The sequence below is a fragment of the Larus michahellis genome, chromosome 20 (genome assembly GCF_964199755.1).
Source record: "Larus michahellis chromosome 20, bLarMic1.1, whole genome shotgun sequence".
Classification (NCBI taxonomy): domain Eukaryota; kingdom Metazoa; phylum Chordata; class Aves; order Charadriiformes; family Laridae; genus Larus; species Larus michahellis.
This window is the reverse complement of record NC_133915.1, coordinates 3,541,769-3,566,738: the sequence shown is the minus strand read 5'-3', so window position 1 is coordinate 3,566,738 and position 24,970 is coordinate 3,541,769. Positions and strand designations below refer to the sequence as shown.

The following is a 24,970-nucleotide window of genomic DNA, read 5'->3' as shown; positions in this document are numbered from 1 at the left end:
TTTGGGGTCAGGAGGGGGGGCCAGTTTCGGGGGGGTTTGGGGGCAGCTTTGGGGGGTTTGGGAGGGTTTGGGGGGGAATTTGGGGGGGGTTGGGGGCAGGTTTGGGGGGTTTGGGGGGGAATTTGGGGGGGTTTGGGGGCAGCTTGGGGGGGTTTGAGGGGGTTTGGGGTCTGGGGGGGCCAAATTTGGTGGGTTTGGGGGCAGCTTTGGGGGGTTTGGGAGGGTTTGGGGGGGGAATTTGGGGGGGGTTGGGGGCAGGTTTGGGGTGCTTGGGGGGGTCAGATTTGGTGGGTTTGGGGGCAGCTTGGGGGGGTTTGGGGGGGACTTTGGGGGGGTTTGGGGGCAGGTTTGGGGGGTTTGGGGTCCGGGGGGGCCAGATTTGGTGGGTTTGGGGGCAGCTTGGGGGGGTTTGGGAGGGTTTGGCGGGGGTTTGGGGGCAGCTCGGGGGGGTTTGGGGTCCGGGGGGGCCAGATTTGGGGGGTTTGGGGGCAGCTTTGGGGGCTTTGGGGGGGAATTTGGGGGGGTTTGGGGGCAGGTTTGGGGGGTTTGGGGTCTGGGGGGGCCAAATTTGGTGGGTTTGGGGGCAGCTTTGGGGGGTTTGGGGGGGAATTTGGGGGGGTTTGGGGTCTGGGGGGGCCAGTTTCAGGGGGGTTTGGGGGCAGGTTTGGGGGGTTTGGGGTCTGGGGGGGCCAGATTTGGGGGGTTTGGGGGCAGCTTTGGGGGGTTTGGGGGGGTTTGGGGTCCAGGGGGGGCAGATTGGGGGGTTTGGGGGCAGCTTGGGGGGGTTTGGGAGGGTTTGGGGGGGAATTGGGGGGGGTTTGGGGGCAGCTTTGGGGGGTTTGGGGTCTGGGGGGCCCAGATTTGGGGGGTTTGGGGGGGTTTGGAAGGGTTTGGGGGGGAATTTGGGGGGGTTTGGGGGGGTTTGGGGTCCAGGGGGGGCGGATTTGGGGGGTTTGGGGGCAGCTTGGGGGGGTTTGGGGTCCGGGGGGGCCAGTTTCGGAGGGGTTTGGGGGCAGATTTGGGGGGGTTTGGGGTCCAGGGGGGCAGCTTTGGGGTCGTTTGGGGGCAGGTTTGGGGGGGGGGGGGGATTTGGGGGGGTTTGGGGCAGATTTGGGGTCCGCTGTGTCTGGGGCGAGGGGGGGGGGGTCAGCCCTGGGGTGGTTTGGGGGAAAGTTTGGGGTTTCTCGGGGTCTGGGGGGGGGGGGGGTGGGGGGGCAGATTTGGGGTGTTTTGGGGTCCGGGGTGGGGGGGGGTGGGGTGTGTGGAGGGGGCAGATGTGGGGTGTTTTGGGGGCGGGGGGGGGCAGATGTGGGGTGTTTTGGGGGGCGGGGGGGGGGGCAGATGTGGGGTATTTTGGGGTCTGGCGGGGGCAGGTTTGTCATATTTTGGGGTGCCGGGGGAAGGGGGGGGGGGCAGATTTTGGGCTATTTTAGGGTCGAAGGGGGAGGGCGGAGAGATTTGGGGGTTCCGGCCCAATCCCCCCAACATCTCCCCCCCCTCTCCCCCCCCCCCCCCCCCCTCTATCGCTCTCCCCATAGCGCCGTGGGGCAGACGAGGTTGGAAACCCTTCCAAGCCGTGCTCAAGGGGACCCTCCTTTATTTCCTCAAACCCGGGGGGCGAACGGGGGGTTCCCAACGCCGGAAGGGGGAGGAAGAGGAAGAGGAAGAGGAAGAAGAAGAGGAGGAGGAGGAGGAGGAGGAAGAGGAGGAAGGAGGAGGAGGAGGAGGGGGACGCCGCGAGGCCGAAGAGCCCTTGGGGGTCCACCACGCCTTGGCCCAACGCGCCGAGGAATACACCAAGCGCCCCAACGTCTTCCGCCTGCGCACGGCCGACTGGCGCCTCTTCCTCTTCCAAGCCCCGTGAGTAACAACCCCCCCCCCCACCCCCCCCCCAAAAAAAAAAAATACCACCGTGATGACGTCACCCATGACGTCACTCCGCCACCAGGACGCCCCAGGAGATGTCCTCCTGGATCTCCCGCCTCAACTTGGTGGCCGCCCTCTTCTCCTCGCCGCCCTTCCCCGCCGCCGTGGGTTCCCAACGCCGCTTCGTCCGCCCCATCCTCCCCGCCGCCCCCAGCCGCAGCCCCCCGGTGAGCCAACCCCCCCCCCCCCCCCCCCCACAACAGGGTGGGTGCACCCCCATGGGTGGGCGACCCCCCCAACCCCCGACCCGCGCCCTTCATCGTCTCCGTGGGGCAGGAGGAGCAGCGGCGCTGCCACCAGGCCTGGCTGGAGCGGGCGGAACGGGAGCTGGAGGAGCATCAGCGACACCTGCCCGAAAAGAGGGGCCGGGCCCGAGACCTGGAGGAGCATCGCCTGAAGAAGGAGTATCTCCTCTACGAGGTTGGAGCGGGGAAGGGGGGGGGCTTCGTTAACGTAATTAGGCGGGACGGCCGGGGGAAGACGGGAAGACGGGGACGTCCCCATGGTGGTGGCTCATCTCCATCCTTATCTTCCCCATGGCAGAGATGCTGCTATGGGACACAGGGGACACCAGGGACATCCCCGTGGTGGTGGCTCATCTCCATCCTTATCTTCCCCATGGCAGAGATGCCGCTATGGGACACAGGGGACACCGGGGACATGGGGACATCCCCGTGGTGGTGGCTCATCTCCATCCTTATCTTCCCCCCATGGCAGAGACACCTCTGTGGGACACAGGGGACACCAAGGACATGGGGACATCCCCATGGTGGTGGCTCAACTCCATCCTTATCTTCCCCCCATGGCAGAGACACCTCTGTGGGACATGGGGGACATGGGGACATCCCCATGGTGGTGGCTCATCTCCATCTTTATCTTCCCCATGGCAGAGATGCCGCTATGGGACACAGGGGACACCAAGGACATGGGGACATCCCCGTGGTGGTGGCTCATCTCCATCCTTATCTTCCCCCCATGGCAGAGACCCTTCTGTGGGACACAGGGGACACCGGGGACATGGGGACATCCCCGTGGTGGTGGCTCAACTCCATCCTTACCTTCCCCCCATGGCAGAGACCCCTCTGTGGGACACAGGGGACACCGGGGACATGGGAGACGTCCCCGTGGTGGTGGCTCATCTCCATCCTTATCTTCCCCCCATGGCAGAGACACCTCTGGGGGACACTGGGGACATGGGGACATCCCCATGGTGGTGGCTCCTCTCCATCCTTATCTTCCCCATGGCAGAGATGCCGCTCTGGGACACAGGGGACACCAAGGCCACGGGAGGGGACACGGGACACTGGGGACGTCCCCGTGGCGGTGGCTCATCTCCCTCCTTCTCTCTCTCCCCCCCCCACCCCCGGCAGCGCCGTCGATACGAGACCTACGTGCAGGTGTTGGAGACGTGGCTGGCCGCCGGCTGCCGGGATCTGGAAATTTGGGAAGCCCAAAGCGGACAGACGGTGGCCCCCCCTTCCCCGGCCCCCCCAGGCCTGACCAAAGCCCACTCCAGCCCCTCGCTGGTCCCCGAGCCCCCCCCCGGCCCCTCCGTCCGCGTCAAGAGGAACATCTCCGAACGCCGCACCGTGCGCAAGATCGTCCCCAAACGCAACAAGAACCTGCTGTGATGGACGGGGGGGGGGGGGGACGGGACATGGGGACAATGAAGGGGGGGGGACACACGACCCCCACCCCCCTCCCCCCCCCACACCCCCCCCCCGCCACCACCCCCCCGGTACGAGGTTCCTTCGGGCACCGCCACATTGAGCCAACCCTTGGGGGGGGGGGGGGGGGGGGAGTTGGGATTAAGGATGGGGAAACTCAGGGATATGCCCCCCCCACCCCCCCCCCCGAGGAAGGGATGGGGGGGGGGTCGTAGCCAGCCGCCCCCCCCCCAAGCTGCGCCCCCTCCCCGCTGCCTGCTGCTCTCTCCGTCGTGCAATAAAGGCCCATCGCTGCCACCCCCCCGCCCCCCCCCCCCGCCGTGTCCCCAAAATGTGTGTGTGGGGCGGGGGGGGGGGGGGGGGGTGACACCAGGTTGGGGGGGGGGTGGGGGTGTCACGATGGGGGGGGCGGGGGGGAAACGATGGTGGCTTCTGTCCCCACCGTTTGGGTCCTCACCCCGGTGGGGGGGGGGGGTGTGGGGGGGTCGGTTGGGGGTCCTGGAGGTGACCCCCCCCCCCCAGCACCCATGGGTGCACGCCACGGGGGACAGCCCCCTCCCCTCCGGCCACTGCAAGGCTTGCTTGGGGGGGGGGGGGATGGATAAATTTAGTGTAAAATGGGAATTAATATTTATCATAAATTTATTCGGGGGGGGGGGGGCGTGATTAAAGCCCGGGGGGGGGGGGAAGGGATTCCAGTTAACGCCACCGCAGGGGCCAAAACCCCCAAATTGGGGAGGGGGACCCCACCCGCCAGAGCCCCCGGGGGGGGGGGGGTGTGTTCATTAAGGCGGGACGCTAATTAGAAGCCCCGGGGGGGGGGGGGACCACACACACACACACGGCCCCCCCCCCCCCCCACCAGGTGGTTTATTAATATTTGGCTGCTCCTACGGCATTCCCCGACGCCGTCCGTCCCCCCCCCCCAACTCCTCCTGCCACGATCCGGCGGGATCGGTACCGGTACCGGTGGCGGGGGGGGGCGTCACGGTGACGGGGAGGGGGCGGGGGGGGGTGTCACGGTCACCCAGGTTAGCACCGCCAAAAAGGTGCCCCCCCCCGCCAAGCAGCTAAAAAGAAAAACCAAACCCAACCCCCCCCCCCCCCCCCAAAAATAGCATTTTCGCCCCAGTTTGGGCCACCAGTTTGAAGTGGGGGCCCCCCCCCCTCCCCCCAGGGATGTGAGCCAGACCGTCCCGTCCCCCCCGTCCCCCCCCCAAAAAAAATCTTCAGGGTTCAGAGTCCGAAGAGAGACGGGGGGACGACGGGGGCAGAATCCGTCCGTGCCGGGAGAAAACGGGGGGGTTTTGTGGGTTTTTTTTTTTGGGGGGGGGGATTTTTTTTTTTTTCCTATCGGCGACGGTCGGGGCTGGGGTGGGGGGGGGGGGGTGGGTGCGGAGAAATATTTACCGGTGGGGAAAATGGGATGAGCCGCCGCGTGTCCGACCCCACACGGGATCCCCCCCCCCGCCCCGACGCCCCCGTCCTGGAGACGAAACCGGGAGAGGGGGGGGAGGAAAAAAAAACCCAACCAACTACCCCTGGAAATTCCGATGGATCCCGAAGGAATGGGGAATTGGGGGGGGGGGGGGGGGTTCCTCAAGCGTATTCCAGCTGGGCAGGGCCCCGGGGATCCTCGGCCTTGTGGTCCGGGGGGGTCGCCACGCCGGCTTTGCCCTCCCCGCTCTCCAGGGGTTTGGCAGCCAGATAGTCCCGCACTTCCAGCTCCATCTTCTTGGCTTTCAGAGCCGCCGTGTGCAGTTTTTCCAAGAAATCCGGCATTCCTGGAGAAGTCGGGGGTGGCGGGGGGCGGGTGGGGGGGGGGAAGAAAAAGCAGGAGGGTGAGGGAAGCGGGAGAAAGGAGCGGGATCCGCTGGCAAGGAACATCTTCCCCGTTTCCCCCCCACTCCGTTTCCCAGCTCCGTTCCCCCGGTTCCAATCCCCCGTTATTCCAAAGGTTTGGGGTGGTGGGGGGGGGGGGGAATGCCGCAGAATCGCTGGCTTTAAATCCTCCGCCCCTAAATCCTCCGGGATTCGGTTTTTAAGCTGCTCCGTCTTCTTTTCTGTCCCGCGCAGGAGCGGGAAGGGGCGGGAAAGCAGGAAGGGAAAGGCAGGAGCGTCCGGAGCGAGGAGCCGGAGGGATTTCTGGCCGAGGGGGGAATCCTCGCTCGCTCCGGAGGGATTTCTGGCCAAGGGGAGAATTCTCGCTGGCTCCGGAGCGAGGAGCCGGAGGGATTTCTGGCTGAGGGGGAAATACTCGCTCGCTCCAGAGGGATTTCTGGCCGAGTGGGGAATCCTCACTGGCTCCGGAGCAATTTCTGGCCAAGGGGGGAATCCTCACTGGCTCTGGAGCGAGGAGCCGGAGGGATTTCTGGCTGAGGGGGAAATCCTCGCTCGCTCCAGAGGGATTTCTGGCCGAGGGGTGAATCCTCACTCGCTCCGGAGGGATTTCTGGCCAAGGGGGGAATCCTCACTCACTCCAGAGGGATTTCTGGCCGAGGGGGGAATTCTCACTCGCTCCAGAGGGATTTCTGGCCGAGGGGAGAATTCTCGCTGGCTCCGGAGCAAGGAGCCGGAGGGATTTCTGGCTGAGGGGGAAATACTCGCTTGCTCCGGAGGGATTTCTGGCCGAGGGGGGAATCCTCACTCTCTCCCGAGCAAGGAGTCGGAGGGATTTCTGGCCGAGGGGGGAATCCTCACTCGCTCCAGAGGGATTTCTGGCCAAGGTGGGAATACTCTCTGACTCCGGAGGGATTTCTGGCCGAGGTGGGAATCCTTGCTGGCTCTGGAGCGAGGAGCCAGAGGGATTTCTGGCCGAGGGGGGAATCCTCGCTCGCTCCAGAGGGATTTCTGGCCGAGGGGGGAATCCTTGCTCGCTCCAGAGGGATTTCTGGCCGAGGGGGGAATCCTCTCTGACTCCGGAGGGATTTCTGGCCAAGGGGGGAATCCTCTCTGACTGCAGAGGGATTTCTGGCTGAGGGGGGAATACTCGCTCGCTCCAAAGGGATTTCTGGCCAAGGGGGGAATCCTCACTCGCTCCAGAGGGATTTCTGGCCGAGGTGGGAATACTCTCTGACTCCGGAGGGATTTCTGGCCGAGGGGGGAATCCTCACTCTCTCCCGAGCAAGGAGCCGGAGGGATTTCTGGCCAAGGGGGGAATCCTCACTGGCTCCGGAGGGATTTCTGGCCGAGGGGGAAATACTCGCTGGCTCCGGAGGGATTTCTGGCCGAGGGGGGAATTCCTCCGCCCCCCCCAGAGCTCCCACTCACCGCTCGAGACCATCCAGCTGACGCAGTAACGGGGGAAGACGGTCTGGGGGTTGTCGCTGTAGGTCAGCAAATAGTCGAAACCGTTCTGGGAAAGGAGAGAGGACGGAGCCTGAGGCGGCGGAGAAACACCTCCTCGAATTCCCCATCCCACAGGGCGAGAGCTGCCGGCTCCTCGCGGCACCCACGGGAGGCGACACGCGCCCGTAAAGACCCGGTGAAAACCCGCGGGGTCCAGTTGGGGCGACACCGCGCTCATTTCTCGTCTAATATTGGGAAAAAAACCCTTTTCCAGGACTCAAACTGGTGCCACTGTTCCCTTTCCAGCCAGCTCTGGAGGGGGGGGTTCAAGGTCTGGGTGTTTCCCAGCCCCCCACCAGACGCGGGGATGGGACAAGGAGGAGCGAGAGCCGGGCGCCGGCCCCCCGGGATTATTTCATCCCAGGAACAGCCCCTTCCAGGGAAACGAGGGAGTTTGAGGAGTTTTCTCTCTGGGATGAGAACTCCTGGCCCCGGTGCCGGAGCCCTGAGCCCTTCCCTTCCTCCCGCGGGGGCTGTTCCCTGCGGGGGGGAACGGGCTGGGAATGATCCCGGGGTATTTTATATCGGCGTGGGGATCAACGTCGGCTCTTTAGCGTCATTAACGTTCATTATTTAGTCTCATTCCCTTAAATCTCTTCCTAGTTCAGCTCCGGGGTTTCCTTGTTTTCCCCCCCGATTCCCCTTCCCGGAGTCATTGAGGGAATAATTGTCCGAGCGCCAATAAACGGTTGTGGGCGCCATTCCCCGCGTCCTCCGCTGCTCCAGCACGCTCTCCTCAGGCTCCGGGTGCCCCGCGAAGACCCCGGCGAGGCTTTTTCCGAGAGCATGAAGTGCCAGGAACGAGCCCGGCGAGGCCGAAGGCTTTTTGAGAGGGAGCCTGGGGCTCTGAAGAGGCGCGTTCCCTCTCCAGGAGCACCGCATTCCCGCCGGAAGGGCCTCAAACTACCGGGATAGAGCTTCAAATCCTGCCAGAGCCGCACATGGATGGGTTTCTCATCCCTCTTTTCCGACTCTGGATTATTAAACCCGTCTCGGTGCCGTACGGACGACGGCCGGAGGAGGCAGAGATCCCCTCGGAGCAGCGGGAAGCTCTCCCGCGACAGCCTTTCCGCTCCTTTTCCCAGCGCCACCCCCCCCCCCCCCAAAACCCATACCTCGTCGAAGGTTTTGTGGGGACGGATGACCATCTGGGATTCGTAGGTTCTGACCCGAACGTATTCGGGATCTTCAGGAACACCGGGATGTTCCACCGCCCTGGAAGGGGGGACGAGAGACGAGAGCAGGAGATTGAGCTCCGGGCGCGGAGAACGCCGCGCAGCCGCCGCCGCCGCGCTTCGGGCGGCGGGTACTAGGAAAAAGGGACGTTTTCGATCCCAGCGGTTGGATTTTCGAGGCGGATCCCTCGAAATAAAATAAAATAAAATAAATAAAGAAATAAAAAAGCCGGCGCGGCGACACCTACCGCGAAACCAGCACCATCAGGTTGTTCTCTTTGTCCACGCTGTAGCGGCGGACGTAGACGTAGTCTCGCGAGTACATGGGGTACTGGGGGCGAGAAAGGAGAGGCGTCAACACCCCCATCGTCCCCAACCCCCCCCCGGCACCCGTCGGGTCGTTTCCTTACGGGAAAGAAACCCAGCGGAACCGGGAAGAAGGAAATCGCTCACCGGGAAATGCGTGACCCAGTGAATCACTTCCGATCCGGTGGCCAGGTCTCTCTCGATGACGTCCAGTTTGATGACCAGCGAATCCCATTTCTTTCGATATTCCGTGTCCAGCTGGCAAAAAAAAAAAAAAACCACAAAAAAAAAAAAAAAACCAAAAAAAAAAACAAAAAAAAACAAAAAACAAAAAAAAAAGAGGCCGAGTTCCCGGAAAAAGTCCCCAACGGCGGCGTTAAAAGAAGGGAAACGGCCCTTTTTTCCTCCTCCCGAGCTGCGTCACCCTCAGGCGTTTCAATCCCCCCCGGAGAAATTAAAAAACACCCTTTGGAGAGGAAGCGCGGGAAGGCGAGCTGAGAGCAGAACCCCCCCCCGCCTCCGCGTCTCCATCCTTCGTTCCCAGCAGCAAAACCCGCCCCCCCCCCCAACTCCATCGGGGCGTGGGATAACTCCTGCTCTGCCCCGGGATGGGCTCCGGATCACGTCAAGGGTACGATGAGAAGAGAATATTCCCCGTTTCCGGATGCCGCCCCTCTGGCAGAGGCCGTATTTTCGGATTTCCGAGGCGCTCACCTGGACGTTGAAGAACTGCCTGGGGGTCACGTCCGTGTACGACCCGAACACTGTCGTGGGGGGGGACACAAAAAAAAAAGAAAGCGTTTGGTCCCCGGCGTAAGCCGGTTCTTTATCCTTTAGGAAAAGGGAAAAGCGTTCCAAAAGGAAAAAGGCCTTTTTCCAAGGCTGATATAACGGGGCTGGAACCCCTCCGAGGGGCTAAAGGGAAGAGGGGACCCGCAAGGAGGGAAGCGATGGTTGATAATTCCCGTTTTTTCCGCCCCTTTCCCCCCCCCCCCCCCTCAATTCCCTACAAATACAGGCCAGGCGGGATGCGGGAGGTGCCCGCACCCCCCCTGGAAGGACCCGGGGCGCAGGAAAAGCAGGCGGGGGGGGGTGGGTGGGGGGCAGCGTTACCTCGGTACTGGTACAAATGGGTGCCCTCGATGGGCCGCCGCCAGAGTTTAAAGTGTTTCTTGTCCATGATCATCTCCCAGGGCTGTTCCCCGGGAAGGGCGAGCGCCTCTCGCTCCGATTTGGGATCCGGCCGTTGACGGTCGCCCGGGTTGCCGCCTTGGAGGAGGCTGGCGATGTTCTCCATCTGCTTCATCTCCTGCGCGGATCTGGTTGGGGGGGCGGGGAGGGGGGGAAGCCAAAAAACCCCAAACGGTCAATAACCAGCGCCTCGCCGGAGCCTTCCCGCTACGGACGGAGCCGGCAAAACCTTCCCGGGTTTTATTTAGAGGGGGTTTGGCGGGGGGGGGGGGGGAAAATCCCTTCCCCGCGGCCTTTTTCCTGCCATCCTAAGGTGCTTTTTATATATTATATAGCAGGGAAAAATCGCGCCGCGGAGTGTTCGGGGGCCGGGGGGGTGGTGGGGGGGGGAGCTTCCCACGTTTTCCTGGGGGGTGGAAACGCGGGCACGGAAAAAAATCCATCCCTTCAGCCTTTTCCTTCCGTCCTAAGGAGGAAAAAGGTCCCAAGGGTCTCGTGCTTACGCGTATTATACGGCAGGGAAAAATCGCGCCGTCTCGCGCTTATATATGTTATAGAGCATTAAAAAAATCGCGCCGCGGTGTGTTCGGGGGGGAGGGGGGGGGGGGGGGGGGGGCACTTCCCACGTCTTCTTGCAGGGCAGGGAAAAAAAAATCCATCCCCGCCGCCTTTTTTCCTCCATCCCAAGGATTTTGTGCTTATATATATATATATATATTACACGGCGTTGAAAAAAATCGCACCGTGGTGTGTTTGGGGGGGGTGGGGGGGGATATTCCCCTTCTTCTTGTGGGATAGAAACCTCTAGCCTGGGGGGTTGGGGGGGGGGGAAAGTGGCAAGTTTCCGCAAGCGTCCCCCCCCCCTTCTCCAGCCGCCGGGCGAGAGTTTCCGCATCCTTCGCCTCCAGAAAGCGGCCCTGGATTCAGATGCCGGCTCTCAAAAATCCTGGAGGGAGGGGGGGGGGCGAGGGGGGGGGGGAAAAGAAGGCGGCAGGAAAAAACCTCCCGCCGCCGGGATAAACCCCCTCCGAGCCGCGGCTTCGCTTCCCCCCCCCCCCCAAAAAAAAATAAAACACGAGAGAGGGACGACCGGTTTCTCCACAACCGGAGGCTCCAGCTCCAAGGAAGGGGGATCATTCCCGGTCTGCGGCGCTTTCCACCCCCCCCCTCACGGCTCCCCCCCCTCCGCGGCGCTACCTGCAGCCCTTTAATTATATTAATATTTTAATAATTAGCGTCAGGCGGAACGAAAAGCACGGAGCTGTAACCTGCGAGGCAGGTTCTCGCTGCTCCGGTTGAATTCACGGTCCCTGGAAATCACCGAGCTCCCGGGAATGAATTAGATCCGCAAACCCGCCTTCCCCCAAATTTTTTTTTTGGGGGGGGGGGGGTCAGCTCCGCCATGACACACACACCCCCACCCCCCCCCAGGACCCCACACTGACCCCCGCTGCCTCCATCCCCTCCCTTCCCGCCTGGGGTTTAGCTATCGCAGCCTTCGCTCCGGCCTTCCCCGAGCCGTCTCCTCTCTCCCACGCGGAGAAACCCCGGATGACAAACTCGGAGCGGTCGGAGACGAGCCGGGGAATGGGGACAAAGAGACCTTTCCGAACCGGATCATCTCCGGGAGCGGCGTCGAGCTGCTCCACGGAGAGCAGCGGGATGGGACGGGACGGGACGGAAGCGGGGCAGGGAGAAACGCTTCCCCGCTCCCGCTTCGCCTCCATCCTCACGGGAGCTGAGCCGGAGAAATAACAGGCGCGGGATTTATCCGACGCGTGAGGCTGCTGCCGGCCTTGGCCCTTGGCCCTCTGCAAACAACCGTCCGTCCCACGGCACAAAATCCAGGATTCGGGGCGCAAAATCCAGGATTTGGGGCACAAAATCCAGGATTCCGGGGCGCAAAGCCCAGGATTCCCCTCTCCCTGAGGAAGGGGCACGGTACCCCACCACCCAAAACCCCCATCACGAGCGGTTGAACATCGAGGGTTTCGCGGCGCTCGCTGCAAACCTCACCCCCCCCGCCCCAACCCGCTCATTTAAAAGCTCGTTTTAATTTTTAAACGAAGGGAATCGAGCGGAGGCGACGGCGGCTCCCGGCCCCGACAGCAAAGCTCCCGCCTGGGCAGGGGTTCCGCGACGGGAGGATCGGGCGCCTTCGTTAACGGGCGGGACGAGGCGCCTTCGTTAAGGGGCGGCTGAAGGACGGGCAGAGGCAACCGCCAGCCCCTGAGCCGCTTCCCTGGCCGCAATCCAGCCAAACCCGGGGGGGGGGGGGAAGGTGGTGGTGGGGGTGTTTGCCCCCGCGTTTTCGCACCCACGTCACCGCGGGGGACGTCAGCCGCGGGCAGAGATGTCCCTTGTCCTTTCTGACAGTCCCCCCCTCCCCGGCATGAAGTTAAAGAAAAGGTGGAGAGCGGAGACGGGGAGCTGGGGGGGGGACAGGAGAAAGACGATACGGGAGCTATTTTAAACCCCAGGAGCGACGGCGGCCGGGGTGGGGGGGGGGGGGGTGTGGAAACTCCCGGCCTTTTCCCACGTAGTTTTATCCTATTTATTTATTTTCGAGCTCACGGGCGGCGCGGTCCCAGCCGCCTGGTAAAAAAAAAAAAATAAAAAAAAGAAAATTAAAAAAAAAATAAAAATAAGGCATTGGCCGTCGAAGAGAGGGAGCAAAGCTGAGGCCGCCCGCGACGCCAACTCGTTACGCCGACGCCGCCAACGACGCGGAGGAGCAAAGACTTTTATCGCTCCCGCCGCTGCTGGACCGAAGCCTAATGAGCCATGACGGAGAGTAAACGATTAAAGGAATCAAGAGAAAATAAATAATCGAGAGAAATCATAAAATTGCTCCCTCGCCTGATAAAAGGGCGCTGGGAGAGGATCGGCCTTGAGGGGGCCCTTAATTAAGGCCTTAAATTAAGGTGAGGAGGCTTTAAATGAAGCCGAGCAAGGAGTAACCTTGAACGAGGGGGGGGGGGGGAGGGGGGGGGGGAAAAAACTCTGTTTTTAATCCCGGGGCCGAGCCGAGCCCTGCTGAGCCGGCGGGATCCATCCCCGGCGCGGGGGGAAACCCCCCCCCAAAAAAAAAAAGCCAAGCGACGCAGAGCGACGGCTCTTCCTTGGGGGAATAAACCCAGGATTTTCATCCTTTTTCCCCAGCGTCGGTTGCGCGTAAAAACTGGGAATCTCTCTGAAGTGTTCGAAGGTGTCGTAAATCGGGGGGGGGGGGGGGGGGGGGGGGATGTTTGTCATTAGCTCCAGGATTTAATTAAGGCTTGGGTAAGCCGCTTAAACAAACACCGGGTATTTAACGCCCACAGGACGGGCCGGACGAGGCACCCGGAGGGGGAATTTAGGAAAGGGGGGGAAACCCGGCGATGCCCCACCGCACCCCGAGCTTCTCATTAAGTTTTAATTACCCCCCCCCCCCCACCGCCTCCTGACTCGCCCCCACTTTTGTCACAGGCTGCGCTGGCTAATTACGCCGGCTAATTACGCCTAAACGAAGCCGCGCCGTCTCCAAAAGCAACCAGAAAGGTCGGAGGGTCCTTCCGTCGTCATCCCGTCGGATTGGGGGGCACCGTGTCCGTGTCCCCCACTCCCACCTCATCTCCACTCCCCTCCCCCCCCCCCAGCGCTGTCCCCCTGGTGCAAATGCCCCACAGCGTAGCGCCATGGGGGGCGCCCACTATCAGAACGGGGCACCCCTTTCTGCAGCACCCCCGGGGGCTGGGGGCCACCCCGAAATCACCGCGAGAAGGGATTTTTGGCGGGGGCGAGGGGGGGGGTGGGGAGAGGCACTGTATGGGGCAGGATTTGGGGGGTGGAGGGTGCACCTCCGGAGCCTAAGGATGGGGGGCATCAAGCAGAGAACTGGGGGGGGGCACCCCAAGACCCCAGGGAATTTGCGGGGGGGTGGGGGTGGGAAATCACGCAGGGAGAGGATTTAGGAAACGAAGGGCACCCCCCCCCCCATCCTCCAGCACCCCAAAAAAAGGGCTGGGGGACACCCACCCCCCCCCAGGACAGCGGCCAGGGGAGGATTTGGAGGGGCACCCTGGCGGGGGGCAGGGGGGGGGGAGGACTCGAGGGGTGTCCGGCCAGGGCAAAACCTGCAGAGGGTGACACCACCGGGCCTGGGAAGGTCTGCGAGGGGACCCCCACCTTAGCGAATTTGGGGGGGGGGGGGCACCCCCAGCGATGGGGGGGCAGGGACTATAAAGAGCTCAGTGGGGGCACCCTAAACCCTGGAAATGGGGAGGGGGGGGTGGGAAGTTGGGGGGCACCCCAGGGCCTGAGGAACGGGGCGGGGAGCTTGGGGATCCCGGACTACCGAGGGATTTGGGGGGGGAGGGAGGGGGTCCCGGCGGCAGACACCCACCGCTGCAGCTCCTCCTCCTCGATGCGCTGCCCGTCCCAGACGAAGACACCGGCCAGAGTCGCCATGAAGCGGCCGGTGGCGGCGAAAGCGGGGCGGCCCCGGAGCGGCCCCCGCCACCACCACCACCACCACCCGCCCCCCCAACCCCACCACCCCCCGCCGCCGCCGCCGCCTCGCCTCGCCCGCTCCGCCGCCCCGTCGCCGCCGCCGCGGTGCCAGGCCCGCCGGCCCCGCCGGGCCCGCTGCCCCGTCACGCAGCTGCACTGCCGCGCTAGCAGGCCCAGCAGGCCCCGCCGCCCCGCTCCGCTCCCGGCCGGGTCACCGGCAGCCGGGGGAGCCTCTGCGGGCCCGGGGGGACGCGGGCCCAGGCGGGCGGTGCGGGCGCAGCGGGCGACGAGGCCGACGAGCGGCCACCGCGGCTGCAACATGCCGCCGCTACCTCCGGCCGGCCGCCCCCCGCGTCGCGCCGGAAGGCGTCATCGACCCGCGCCGCCCCGCCATTGGACGACACCGCCCCCCTCCGCCCCGCCATTGGACGACACCGCCCCTCCCCCCGGCCCGCGTCGCCATTGGGCGGCGGGGGGAGAGCCCGCCCCCCCCCCCGCGCGCGGCCGGGAGGGCAAGGGCGCGCGGGGCGCGGAGGGCTCGGGGGCGGGGCGGTGGGCGGGGCTTGGGGCGGTGGGCGGGGCTTGGGGCGGGGACACGCCCCCACAGCGGAGTGCGGGGAATGGGGGGGGGCAACGGGGGGGCATTGGGGGGCAATAGGGGGGGCAACGGGGGTTATTGGGGGGTAATGGGGGGTACTGGGGGGCAGTGGGGGGTACTGGCGGGCAACGGGGGGTATTGGGGCACAATGGGGGTTATTGGGGGGCGATGGGGGGGTGTTGCGGAGCAAGGGGGGGGTTATCGGGGGGCAATAGGGGGCGTTGGGGGGGCAACGGGGCTTATCGGGGGGCAATAGGGGGTCTTGGGGCACAGTGGGGGGTATTGGGGGCAATGGGGGGGGTTATTGGGGGGCATCGGGGGGGTTTGTTGGGGGCAAGGAGGGGTATTGGGGAGTATTGGGGGGCAACGGGGGTTGTCGGGGGGCAATGGGGGGGGTACTGGGGAGCAATGGGGGTTACCAGGGGGCAATGGGGGGGGTATTGGGGTGCGATGGGGTGCAGGGTTGGCTATCGGGGGGCAGTGGGTGGCTACTGGGGGGCAGTGGGGCGCAGGGGTGGCTATTGGGGGGCAGTGGGTGGCTATTGGGAGGCAGTGGGGTACAGGGGGTGGCTATTGGGGGGCAGTGGGTGGCTACTGGGGGGCAGTGGGGCGCAGGGGTGGCTATTGGGGGGCACTGGGTGGCTACTGGGGGGCAGTGGGGTACAGGTGTGGCTATTGGGGGGCAGTGGGTGGCTACTGGGGGGCAGTGGGGTGCAGGGTGGTTATTGGGGGTGCAGGGGTGGCTATTGGGGGGCACTGGGTGGCTATTGGGGGCAGTGGGGTACAGTGGGTGGCTACTGGGGGGCAGTGGGGTACAGGGGGTGGCTATTGGGGGGCACTGGGTGGCTACTGGGGGGCAGTGGGGTACAGGGGGTGGCTATTGGGGGGCACTGGGTGGCTATTGGGGGGCAGTGGGGTGCAGGGGTGGCTATTGGGGGGCACTGGGTGGCTACTGGGGGGCAGTGGGGTGCAGGGGTGGCTATTGGGGGGCAGTGGGTGGCTATTGGGGGGCAGTGGGGCGCAGGGGTGGCTACTGGGGGGCAGTGGGGTGCAGGGGGTGGCTATTGGGGGGCAGTGGGTGGCTACTGGGGGGCAGGGCGGAGCAGATGCCGTTTACGGGGGCACCCCCCTTTCCCCCCCCCTTTCCCCCCCCCCCCCAACAAAGCAAAAGCTCCCACACACGGCTCTTTGCACCCCCTTTATTTCCCCCAGAGACGGGCTGGGGGGGGGGGGGATGGGGGACGGGACCCCCCCAAACCCCACATCCCGCAGGGGTCCCACCCACCTCCGGGGGGGGGACGGGACGGGACGCGGGGGGGGGGGACGACAGAGGACAGGGAAACCACGTCATTTGTCTCTTTTGGGTTGTTTTTGTTGGTTTGGTTGTTTTTTTACAGAAATACAGACTATTTACACTCGAGCCCCTCTCTTGCATATAAAGCACTTGGGGGGGGGGGGGGGCGGGGGGGGGAAGGGGTAGCCGGGGTTGGGGGGGGGAGAAACCCAAAGGGTTTTCCAGCCGGATGCCGGGAAAAGAGCCGACGGGATGGTTTTCTTTGGCCGAGGACGCAGAAGAGGACGAGGAGCCACCCCGGGGGGGGGCCACTAAACCTTCCCCCCCCTCCCCTTGAACCCCTCTCGCTCCCTGCGCTCCGTGTCCATCAGAACCCTGGAATTTGGGGGGGGGGGGTGGTTTAAGGGGCTGAGTATTCCCGGGTTTTTTTGTGGTTTTATTTTTCCCGGCACAAGCCCCGAGCCCTGGCGAGCGGCCGAAGCTCTTGCATAGGCAGGGACGCTGTGGGGCGCAAGGCTGGGGGGGGGGACGGGGACCGGGGGGGGCCCCCACACACACAGGGGCCGAGCCAACCGGCAGGAAGAAAATAAGGAATAAAAGCATTTAAAAGGGATCACCGAGAATCTCCGACCTGTCCTAAAACTCCTTTCCCCAGTCCACCGGAGCCTCCGCGGAGCCAGCCTTGAGCTTTTCGGCGCTGGGTGGGGGTTCCCCCCCCCCCAAAAAAAAAAAAAAAACGAAACAAACCCCCTGCCACCTCCTCCGGGTTCGGCTGTAGGTCCGGATGATGCGTCGGATGGGGGTTTTTTTCCCCCCGCTTCGGTTCGCTGGCACCTTCCGGCGTCTCCTCGGGAAGGGAAGCGGGATAAGAAAGTAAAAGCAGGAGAGCGTAAAAAACAAAACAAAAAAAAAAAACAAAAAAAAACACCCCAAAAAACTCAACGAGACGAAAAGCGGAAGGAAAAATGCCGAACGGGCGGCGTCAGGAACGTGAGTAAAAGCTCCGGACGGAGATGCCGGTTTTTCCAGCGGCGGGAAGGGGGGGGGGCTCGCCGGGAGCCGGCGTTGCAACCAAAGTCCGGTTTGCTCTCGGCTCAAAAACCTTCCCCCCCCGAGATTCGGGGATTTGCTCGGTGAGATGCCGACAGGAGCTGGACGCGGCGGTGAAGGAAATATTAAATCCCAAAAATGCCCCACCGGAGGCAGAAAAATTTCTCCGGAATCCGCCGGCGTCGCAAACCTCGCTCGGGGATTTGGGGAGGCGGGGGGGTGGGGGGGGGGTTTAAGTGGCCGTCGCCGTCCTCGCCCGAAGCTGAAATAAAGTGCGAAACGCTCGTGCGGTCAGCGGCGGGCGGCGGAGAGGAGCGGAAAGAGCGGCCGCGGAGAAGGGATATGGGTTTTTGGAATCTTTTCCGCCTTCCTCCCGCCGTACAGCCGTTCCTGCCCCCCCCCCCCCCCCCCCCGAAATATATATATATATATATATATACACACACATAAATATATACACACGCGTCACACCTTCCTCCGGGTGTTTGGAGGAGGGACGGAATCCGCGGCGCGGCGGGCTGGGAATCCAGCGGGATTTTCCCCCCCCCCCCGCCGCTTCCCAGGGGGAGATCCCGGAAGGGGCAGAGCGGAATCCGGGGTTATTTGGGCCCAGGGGAAGGTTCAAAAACGGCCCCCCCCCGGGCCCCCGCCGCCGAGTTGATAAAATCAAGGTGGAGGAAGAATAACGTCGGTCGTCCGAGCGAGCGGCGAAGTTCTTTCGGGAGATGGGGAGGGATTTTGCCGAGAAAAAGGGGAGTTTTGGAGCTGGGGGTGGGGGGGGGAGGGGGGGGGGGGGGAGGGAAAAAGCCACGGCGCCGTCAGGGGGTGTACGCCGGGGGGGGCTGGAATTGGTTGATGACTTCGTACTCGGCCGGGTAAGGTTCGTTCTCCTCCATCTCGGAGAGGAGCTCCAGGGCTTGCTCCTCTTCCTCGGTGGGGTAGTGGCGCAGCAGGTTGGCGGCGGTGGCGAGGATGGAGGCCCCCCCGGCCCCCGCCACCAGGTAGAAACTGACGGCGAAGGTGACGTAGACTTGGGAACCGTGGTATTTTTTGTGTTGCTGTTGTTGGGCGAGGATCAGCTCCGAGGCCCAGTAGCAGAACCCGATGACGGTGGCACACTGCAGGACTGCGCGAGAGAGAGAGAGAGAGAGAGACGGGGAGAGCGAAACCCAGAATCCGGCCCCAAAAATACATCCACGATTTCACCTCGCGGCTCGCGCGCCGAGCCCCGTGTGCCGGCGCGTCCTGGTTTGGGGCGACACCGCGCTCATTTCTCGTCTGATATCGGGAAAACCCCCCCTTTTCCAGGGCTCAAACTGGTGCCACTGTTCCCTTTCCAGCCAGCTCTGGAGGGGGGGGTTCAAGGTCTGGGTGTTTCCCAGCCCCCCACCAGACGCGGGGACGGGACGAGGAGGAGCGAGAGCCGGGCGCCGGCCCCCCAGGGATTATTTCATCCCAGGAACGGCCCCTTCCAGGGAAACGAGGGAGTTTGAGGAGTTTTCTCTCTGGGATGAGAACTCCTGGCCCCGGTGCCGGAGCCCTGAGCCCTTCCCTTCCTCCCGCGGGGGCTGTTCCCTCCCGGGGGGGGCGGGAAACAGGCTGGGAATGATCCCGGGGTATTTTATATCGGCGCAGGGATCAATATCGGCTCTTCGGTGTCATTAACGTTCATTATCTAGTCTTAATCTACTAAAACTATTCATAGTTCAGCCACGGTGTTTCCTTATTTCCCGCCCCCCCCTCCCCGATTCCCCTTCCCGGGTGGGGAGGGGGGTCACGGGGCGAGAAAATAATCGTCTGAGCGACAATAAATGGTTGGGAGTTCCTCAAACGCAGTGGGGGATCCCAAGCCGAGAACAAATCCGTGCCCCCCCCGCCCCCTCAGCAGGGAGACGGGCACAAACCAAAGGCGAAGGGTTTGGAAAAAGGTTTTTTTTGTGTGTGTTTTTTTTTGTTTTTTTTTGTTTTTTTTGTTTTTTTTTTTTTTTGTGACCTAGAAGGAGCGGAAGGGAAAAAATCCGCGCTCGGCGTTTGGGGCAGGCCAACGGGTCGGACTTGCCCTGAGCCGCTCAGATCCCAGGCGGGTAATTCCGACAGGGATCAGGGATATTAAAGCTCCTTCGACCTCAGGAACCAGAAAAGGTGACCTTCTTCCTCGGAAAGGCGTCGGGGGAGCTCTTTGAGAAATAAAACCCTTTAGTAGACGCTTAATGTTCATCCTAAACCTCTTCCCCGCCCCCCCGCCAGCCCCCACCCCAAGATTTAACTCCAATTTCAGCTGCTGTTGCCATTCAGACCCGAAACCTCGGGAAGGGGAAACTCCGCGGGTACGAGGGGCGCCGCCGCTCCGAACCACGGGTTGAAAAAACCACCTCCGGGGGCTTTTTTTTTTTGTTTTTTATCCATCCCCTCGAGGGTCGGGGATGCTAAAAATGAAAGCCAGGGCGGGGGTGGGTTTGTTGTTTTTTTGGGTGGTTGGTTGGTTTTTTTTACCTCCTCCTCCCGGGATTTACCTGTGAGGATGTGAGCGAAAGCGTAGCGGCGGGTGATCTTTAACGCCGGGTGTTTGGGGCCGAAGACGTCCAGGAGGAAAGCCGAGAGGCTGCAGATGATTCCCAGGAAGCAGAAGGCGGCGATGACCCGGAGCAGCAGCACCGTCTGCGGGTTCATGCAGTAATCTGCGAGGGGAGGAGAAGAAAAAAAACCAAAAAACCGAAAAAAAACCCAAAAAAAACGGGCGCTGAGCAGCAGAAAACCCCTCTTTTCCACCCGAATCGCTCCCCGGAGCGACGGCTATCGCGACGTTTTCCTTCGGGGTTTCAAAAGGCGGCTCTCGGCGGAAAGCGGAGCGCGGGGGGGGGGGACGCTTTTAATTAGGCTCTAGAAAAACCAACCTCCTCCTTTCTACGGCAGCCCCCGGCCCCCCTCGCGTATTTCCCGTTATAAACCATTATCGCCAGGGAAATGAAAGGTGAAGAAACCCCTCCGCCACGCCGAAAGCGTCAGCGGTGCCCTCCTAAAGGGGTGGTTCACCCCCCCCTAAATGGGTGGCCTCCCCCCAAAAATGGGTGGTTTGCCCCCCTCAAATGGGGAATAAACAAACACCCCCTACGTGGGTGCTCCCCTACTAAAATGGGTGGTCCCCCCCCTCAAAATGTGGGAGAAATACCCCCTAAGTGGGTGTTCCCCCCGTAAACGCATAGCTTGCCCCCCAAAATTGGGTTGTTCCCCCCCAAAATGGGGAACAAGCACCCCCGAAGTGGGTGCTCGCCCCTAAAATGGCTATTTCCCCCTCTAAAAGGGGAAACAAACACCCCCTAAAGTGGGTGTTCCCCCCATAAATGGGTGGTCTCCCCCTCCAAATGTGGAACAAACACCCCAAAAGTGGGTGCTCGCCCCTAAAATGGGTGTTTCCCCCCCCAAAATGGGGAACAAGCACCCCCTAAGTGGGTGCTCCCCCCCTAAAATGGGTATTTCCTCCTCTAAAATGGGGAACAAATGCCCCAAATGTGGGTGCTCCCCCCCTAAAATGGGAAACAAACACCCCCTAAAGTAGGTGTTCCCCCCACAAATGGGGGGTCTCCCCCTCAAAATGTGGAACAAACACCCCAAAAGTGGGTGCTTGCCCCTAAAATGGGTGTTTGCCCCCCCAAAATGGGGAAGGAGGACCCCCTAAGTCGGTGCTCCCCCTCTAAAACGGTTGGTTCTCCCCCTAAAATGGGGAACAAATGCCCTAAATGTGGGTGCTCCCCCCGTAAAATGGGAAGAAAACACCCCAAAAGTGGGTGCTCACCCCTAAAGTGGGTGTTTCCCCCCAAAAATGGGCAACAAGCACCCCCCTAAGTGGGTGCTCCCCCCCTGAAAAGGGTATTTCCTCCCCTAAAATGGGAAACAAACACCCCCTAAAGTGGGTATTCCCCCCCAAAATGGGTGGTCTCCCCCTCAAAATGTGGAACAAACACCCCCCAAGCAGGTGCTCGCCCCTGAAATGTGTGTTCCCCCCCCCAAAATGGGAAACAAACACCCCCAAAGTGGGTATTTCCCCCCTAAAACAGGAAACAGACACCCCAATACTGGGTGATTGCCCCTAAAATGGGTGTTTTCGCCCCTAAAATGGGTGTTTTCGCCCCTAAAATGGGTGTTTTCGCCCCTAAAACGGGGAACGAGCACCCCCTGAGTGGGTCTTCCCCCCCAAAAATGGGTGGTCTCCCCCTCAAAATGCAGAACAGCCCCCAAGCAGCTGCTCGCCCCTGAAATATGTATTTCCCCCCCTAAAATGGGAAACAAACACCCCCAAACGGGGTGCTGGCCCCTCAAATGGCTACTTCCCCCCCCGAAATGGGTGTTTCCCCCCCAAAAATAGGAAACAAACACCCCAGAAGTGGGTGCTCGCCCCTAAAATGGGTAGTTCCTCCCCCAAAATCGGGAAACAAACACCCCAAAAATGGGTGCCCGCCCCTAAAATGGGGACAAACGCCCCCTGAAGTGGGTGCTCCCCCCCCCCAACATGGGGAACGAACCCCCCCCAAGCGGGGGCTCACCCCTAAAATGGGTGTTTCCCCCCCCCCCGCCCAAAACGGGGAATAAACACCTAATTTCGGTAACCTTTCTCAATAACCTTTAGGAAGAGGCGCAGGGGGCGGCCGGGAGCGGGAGGCGGCCGGGGCAGCGGTGGGGGGCTGCGGGCCCTGGCCAGGGGAGGCCCGACCCCCCCCCCCCGCGGACACCGGGCCCACCGCCCCCCAGCACCGGGAGGGAGCGGGGACGGAGGGCGGGGCGACGGCCCAGTCCCGGCCTCACCTCGCAGCAGCTCGGGGTCGACGTAGCCCAAGACATCGGCGACTCCCAGCTCCTGACGGGCGCAGGTGCCGCCGTGGATGCGGAGCCAGGCGGGCTCGGCCAGCGCCGTGCAGAGCGCCGTGATAGAGAGGGCGCCGGGCAGCGCCGAGGCCAGGCTGCGTTCCGGCTGCTTGGGCAGGCCTCCCCCCGCCGCTCCCCCCCGCCGCCGCCGCCCGCCGGGCAGCCCCGGCCCGCCCGGGGTGTACATGGCGCCGCCGGGCCCTGCCTCCGTCGAGACACACCCGCTTCCGCTTCCGGCGCGGCTTCCGCTTCCGACGCGCTGACGTCAGGGCGCCGGCGGAGAGGTGGCGGGAGGCGGCGAGGCCGCCATGAAGGAGGCGCTGGAGCTGGTGTGCCGCGTCCCGGCGCACCCCGAGTCGCGGTGCTGGTTCCTGGCCTGGAGCCCCGGCGGGGGGCTGCTGGCCTCCTGCGGCGGGGACCGCCTCGTCCGCATCTGGGGGCGAGAAGGTGGGCGGGAAGAGGCGGCGGAGGGGCGGGGCTTGGAGGGGGCGGGGCAAAAGGGAGGGAGGGGGGGTGGGGGCGGGGCTAAGGGAGCGGAGGGGGCGGGGCCAAATGGCTGAAGGCTATGGAAAGGGGGCGGGGCCAGGAGGGAGGGGTTGTGCTGAGGGGGCGGGGCCAAGGAGGGAGGGGCTGAAGAGGGGCAGAACTAAAGGGGCAGTGAGGGAGGGGGCGGGGGAGGGGTTAAGGAGGGAGGGGCTGGGGCGGGGTTAAGGAGCAGAGGGGGGCTATGGAGAGGGCGGGGCCGGAGGGCGGGGCCAAGGAGATGGGAGGGAGGGGATGGGCGTGGCTAAAGGAGGGGAGGGGCGGGGCCAAGGAGGGAGGGGGTGTGGCCAAGGAGCTGAGAGGGAGGGGCTGTGGGGAGGGGGTGTGGCCAAGGAGCTGGGAGGGAGGGGCTGTGGGGGTGGCGGAGCCAATAAGGGAGGGGCTGTGGAGAAGGGGGCGGGGCTAGAGGGGAGCGCCTGGGGTAAGGGGCGGGGCTAAGGGAAAAGGGGGCGGGGCCTGTCCCCGCTGGGCTCCACGTGTGTGTGTGTCCCCCCCCTCCCAGGGCAGGGCTGGTCCTGCCGGGCCGTGCTGGGCGAGGGCCACCAGCGCACGGTGCGCAGGGTGGCCTGGTCCCCCTGCGGCTCCTACCTGGCCTCCGCCAGCTTCGATGCCACCACCTGCATCTGGAAGAGGCTGGAGGACAGCTTCGAGGTGAGACACGCACCGCCCCCCCCACCCACCCCCCACCCCCCCCCACCACCCCCCCGCTCATCCCCTCTCCTCTCCCCCCGCCCTCGCAGTGCGTCACCACCTTAGAGGGGCACGAGAACGAGGTGAAGTCGGTGGCCTGGGCTCCCTCCGGCACCCTGCTGGCTACCTGCAGCCGGGACAAGAGCGTCTGGGTCTGGGAAGGTGAGGGGAGACGTGGGGTGGCGGGGGGGAGACCCCCCCAGGGCTGGGAGAAGGCGGGGCGGGGACGGGACGGTGGAGGGCTGCTCCCCCCCTGCCTCCCTGTGACAGCTTTCTCCGTGCAGTGGATGAGGAAGAGGAGTACGAGTGCGTCAGCGTCCTCAACTCCCACACGCAGGACGTCAAGCATGTGGTTTGGCACCCCAACCAGGAGGTAGGGGTCTGGGGAGGGGTGGGGGGGGAGGAAGACCCCAACTTCCACCCCCAAACTCTACCCCAGCGCTGGGAACGGGCATGGAGAGCGGCGGCGTGGTCCTGTCCCAGCTCCGCCAACCTCCAAGGGCGGGTGAAGGGCAGGCTCAGGGGCGGGGGTGTTGATCCTTCCCCCCTCCCTCAGCTCCTGGCCTCGGCCAGCTACGACGACACGGTGAAGCTGTACCAGGAGGAGGAGGACGACTGGGTGTGCTGCGCCACGCTGGAGGGCCACGAGTCGACGGTGTGGAGCGTGGCCTTCGACCGCGGCGGCGAGCACTTGGCTTCCTGCAGCGACGACAAGACGGTCCGCATCTGGCGCCAGTACAAGCCGGGCAATGAGGAAGGTGAGGCTCCTAGCCCGGCTCCTAGTGCCACTGGGGCTCTGAGCCGCTCGTAACCTGCGGGGGAGAAGAGTGGGCGGGGGAAAAAGAGTGGGCAAGTAGCCAAGGTTATTCTCTTGCCTTCCAGGGGTGGCCTGCAGCGGCACCGACCCCACGTGGAAGTGCGTCTGCAACCTGTCTGGCTACCACACCAGGACCATCTACGACGTGGCGTGGTGAGCGTCACCCGGCGGTGTCACCCGCCTCCCCGTTTTCTCCCGCCGGCAGCGCAGGTGACCGGCCACCGCTCTCCCTTCTCTCTAGGTGTCACCTCACCGGAGCGCTGGCGACGGCTTGCGGCGACGACGCCATCCGCGTCTTCGAGGAGAGCGCGTCTTCCGACCCGCAGCAGCCCACCTTCAGCCTCGCCGCTCACGTCCCCCGGGCGCACTCGCAGGACGTCAACTGCGTGGCCTGGAACCCGAAGGAGCCGGGCCTGCTGGCCTCCTGCAGCGACGACGGCGAGATCGCTTTCTGGAAGTACCAGCGTCCCGAAGTTTGCTGAGAGTTTCCACCCTCTCTATAATCCTCCCTTATCCAGCAGCAGGACCCTTCGGCGCTGCCCCTGGCAGGGATGACGGTGACCCACCTCTTCTGCCCCATAAGTTGGGACTTTTGGATGCCCGGGAGCCCTCCCTGGGGACGCGCAGGGAAGCGCGGCGCCTCGGCCGGGATGCGGCCGGCTTTGGGAGACAGGACAGGACTTGCTCCCCCCGGCTTCCTCCTGCCCCACGCTCAATAAATCCACCTTTTCCCGGTCAAAGCCTCCGGTTCGTCCTTGCGGTGCTGTCGCCGACCCCCCCCCCCGAGAGCTGGAGGAGGTGGCACAGGAGGACAGACCCACGGCGGGGGTGGGAGGGGGCGGCGGGGGCCGATTTACGCCCCCCCCGGTGAAGCGCAGCCCGAGGGGAAGCATTTACGTCCCCCTCTTGCGGGCTGGCACTCCTAGAAATGGGCTACCAAGCCAACTCTGCCTTCGTTAATTCTGCTAACGAACGTCTGCGAGCCCCACAGAGCTACTCAGTGAGTCGGGGGTC

At 63.7% G+C, this 24,970-nt stretch overlaps 4 protein-coding genes across 4 annotated transcripts in view; 2 read left to right on the top strand and 2 right to left on the bottom strand.

Annotated features, from left to right (window-relative positions):
• The window catches only part of LOC141733271 (PH and SEC7 domain-containing protein 4-like), a 6,641-nt gene extending 3,021 nt beyond the window's left edge, over positions 1-3,620 (top strand). Inside the window, exons 3-6 of the mRNA XM_074563407.1 lie at positions 1,539-1,860; positions 1,949-2,093; positions 2,203-2,346; positions 3,297-3,620. Of these exons, the coding sequence (XP_074419508.1) occupies positions 1,539-1,860; positions 1,949-2,093; positions 2,203-2,346; positions 3,297-3,557 (872 nt within the window). The 3' untranslated portion in view covers positions 3,558-3,620. The remainder of the gene's footprint in view (positions 1-1,538; positions 1,861-1,948; positions 2,094-2,202; positions 2,347-3,296) is intronic.
• A 1,568-nt stretch (positions 3,621-5,188) lies between these two features.
• STARD7 (StAR related lipid transfer domain containing 7) lies at positions 5,189-14,462 on the bottom strand. Its single transcript, XM_074563769.1, has 8 exons — positions 13,998-14,462; positions 9,536-9,741; positions 9,137-9,186; positions 8,570-8,680; positions 8,365-8,447; positions 8,057-8,156; positions 6,864-6,948; positions 5,189-5,377 (listed from the first exon to the last, which is right to left on the bottom strand). The coding sequence occupies exons 1-8, from the start codon at positions 14,423-14,425 to the stop codon at positions 5,193-5,195; spliced, it is 1,248 nt and encodes a 415-aa protein (XP_074419870.1). The 5' UTR covers positions 14,426-14,462; the 3' UTR covers positions 5,189-5,192.
• Positions 14,463-17,723: 3,261 nt separating this feature from the next.
• Positions 17,724-22,133, bottom strand: TMEM127 (transmembrane protein 127). Its single transcript, XM_074563858.1, has 3 exons — positions 21,847-22,133; positions 19,560-19,724; positions 17,724-18,172 (listed from the first exon to the last, which is right to left on the bottom strand). Exons 1-3 carry the CDS (start codon positions 22,091-22,093, stop codon positions 17,865-17,867), a joined length of 720 nt encoding a protein of 239 aa, XP_074419959.1. The 5' UTR covers positions 22,094-22,133; the 3' UTR covers positions 17,724-17,864.
• A 27-nt stretch (positions 22,134-22,160) lies between these two features.
• On the top strand, positions 22,161-24,696 carry CIAO1 (cytosolic iron-sulfur assembly component 1). The gene is made up of 7 exons (XM_074563857.1): positions 22,161-22,353; positions 22,952-23,100; positions 23,190-23,301; positions 23,424-23,512; positions 23,696-23,897; positions 24,022-24,109; positions 24,198-24,696. Exons 1-7 carry the CDS (start codon positions 22,215-22,217, stop codon positions 24,436-24,438), a joined length of 1,020 nt encoding a protein of 339 aa, XP_074419958.1. The 5' UTR covers positions 22,161-22,214; the 3' UTR covers positions 24,439-24,696.
• The last annotated feature ends 274 nt before the right edge of the window (positions 24,697-24,970 follow it).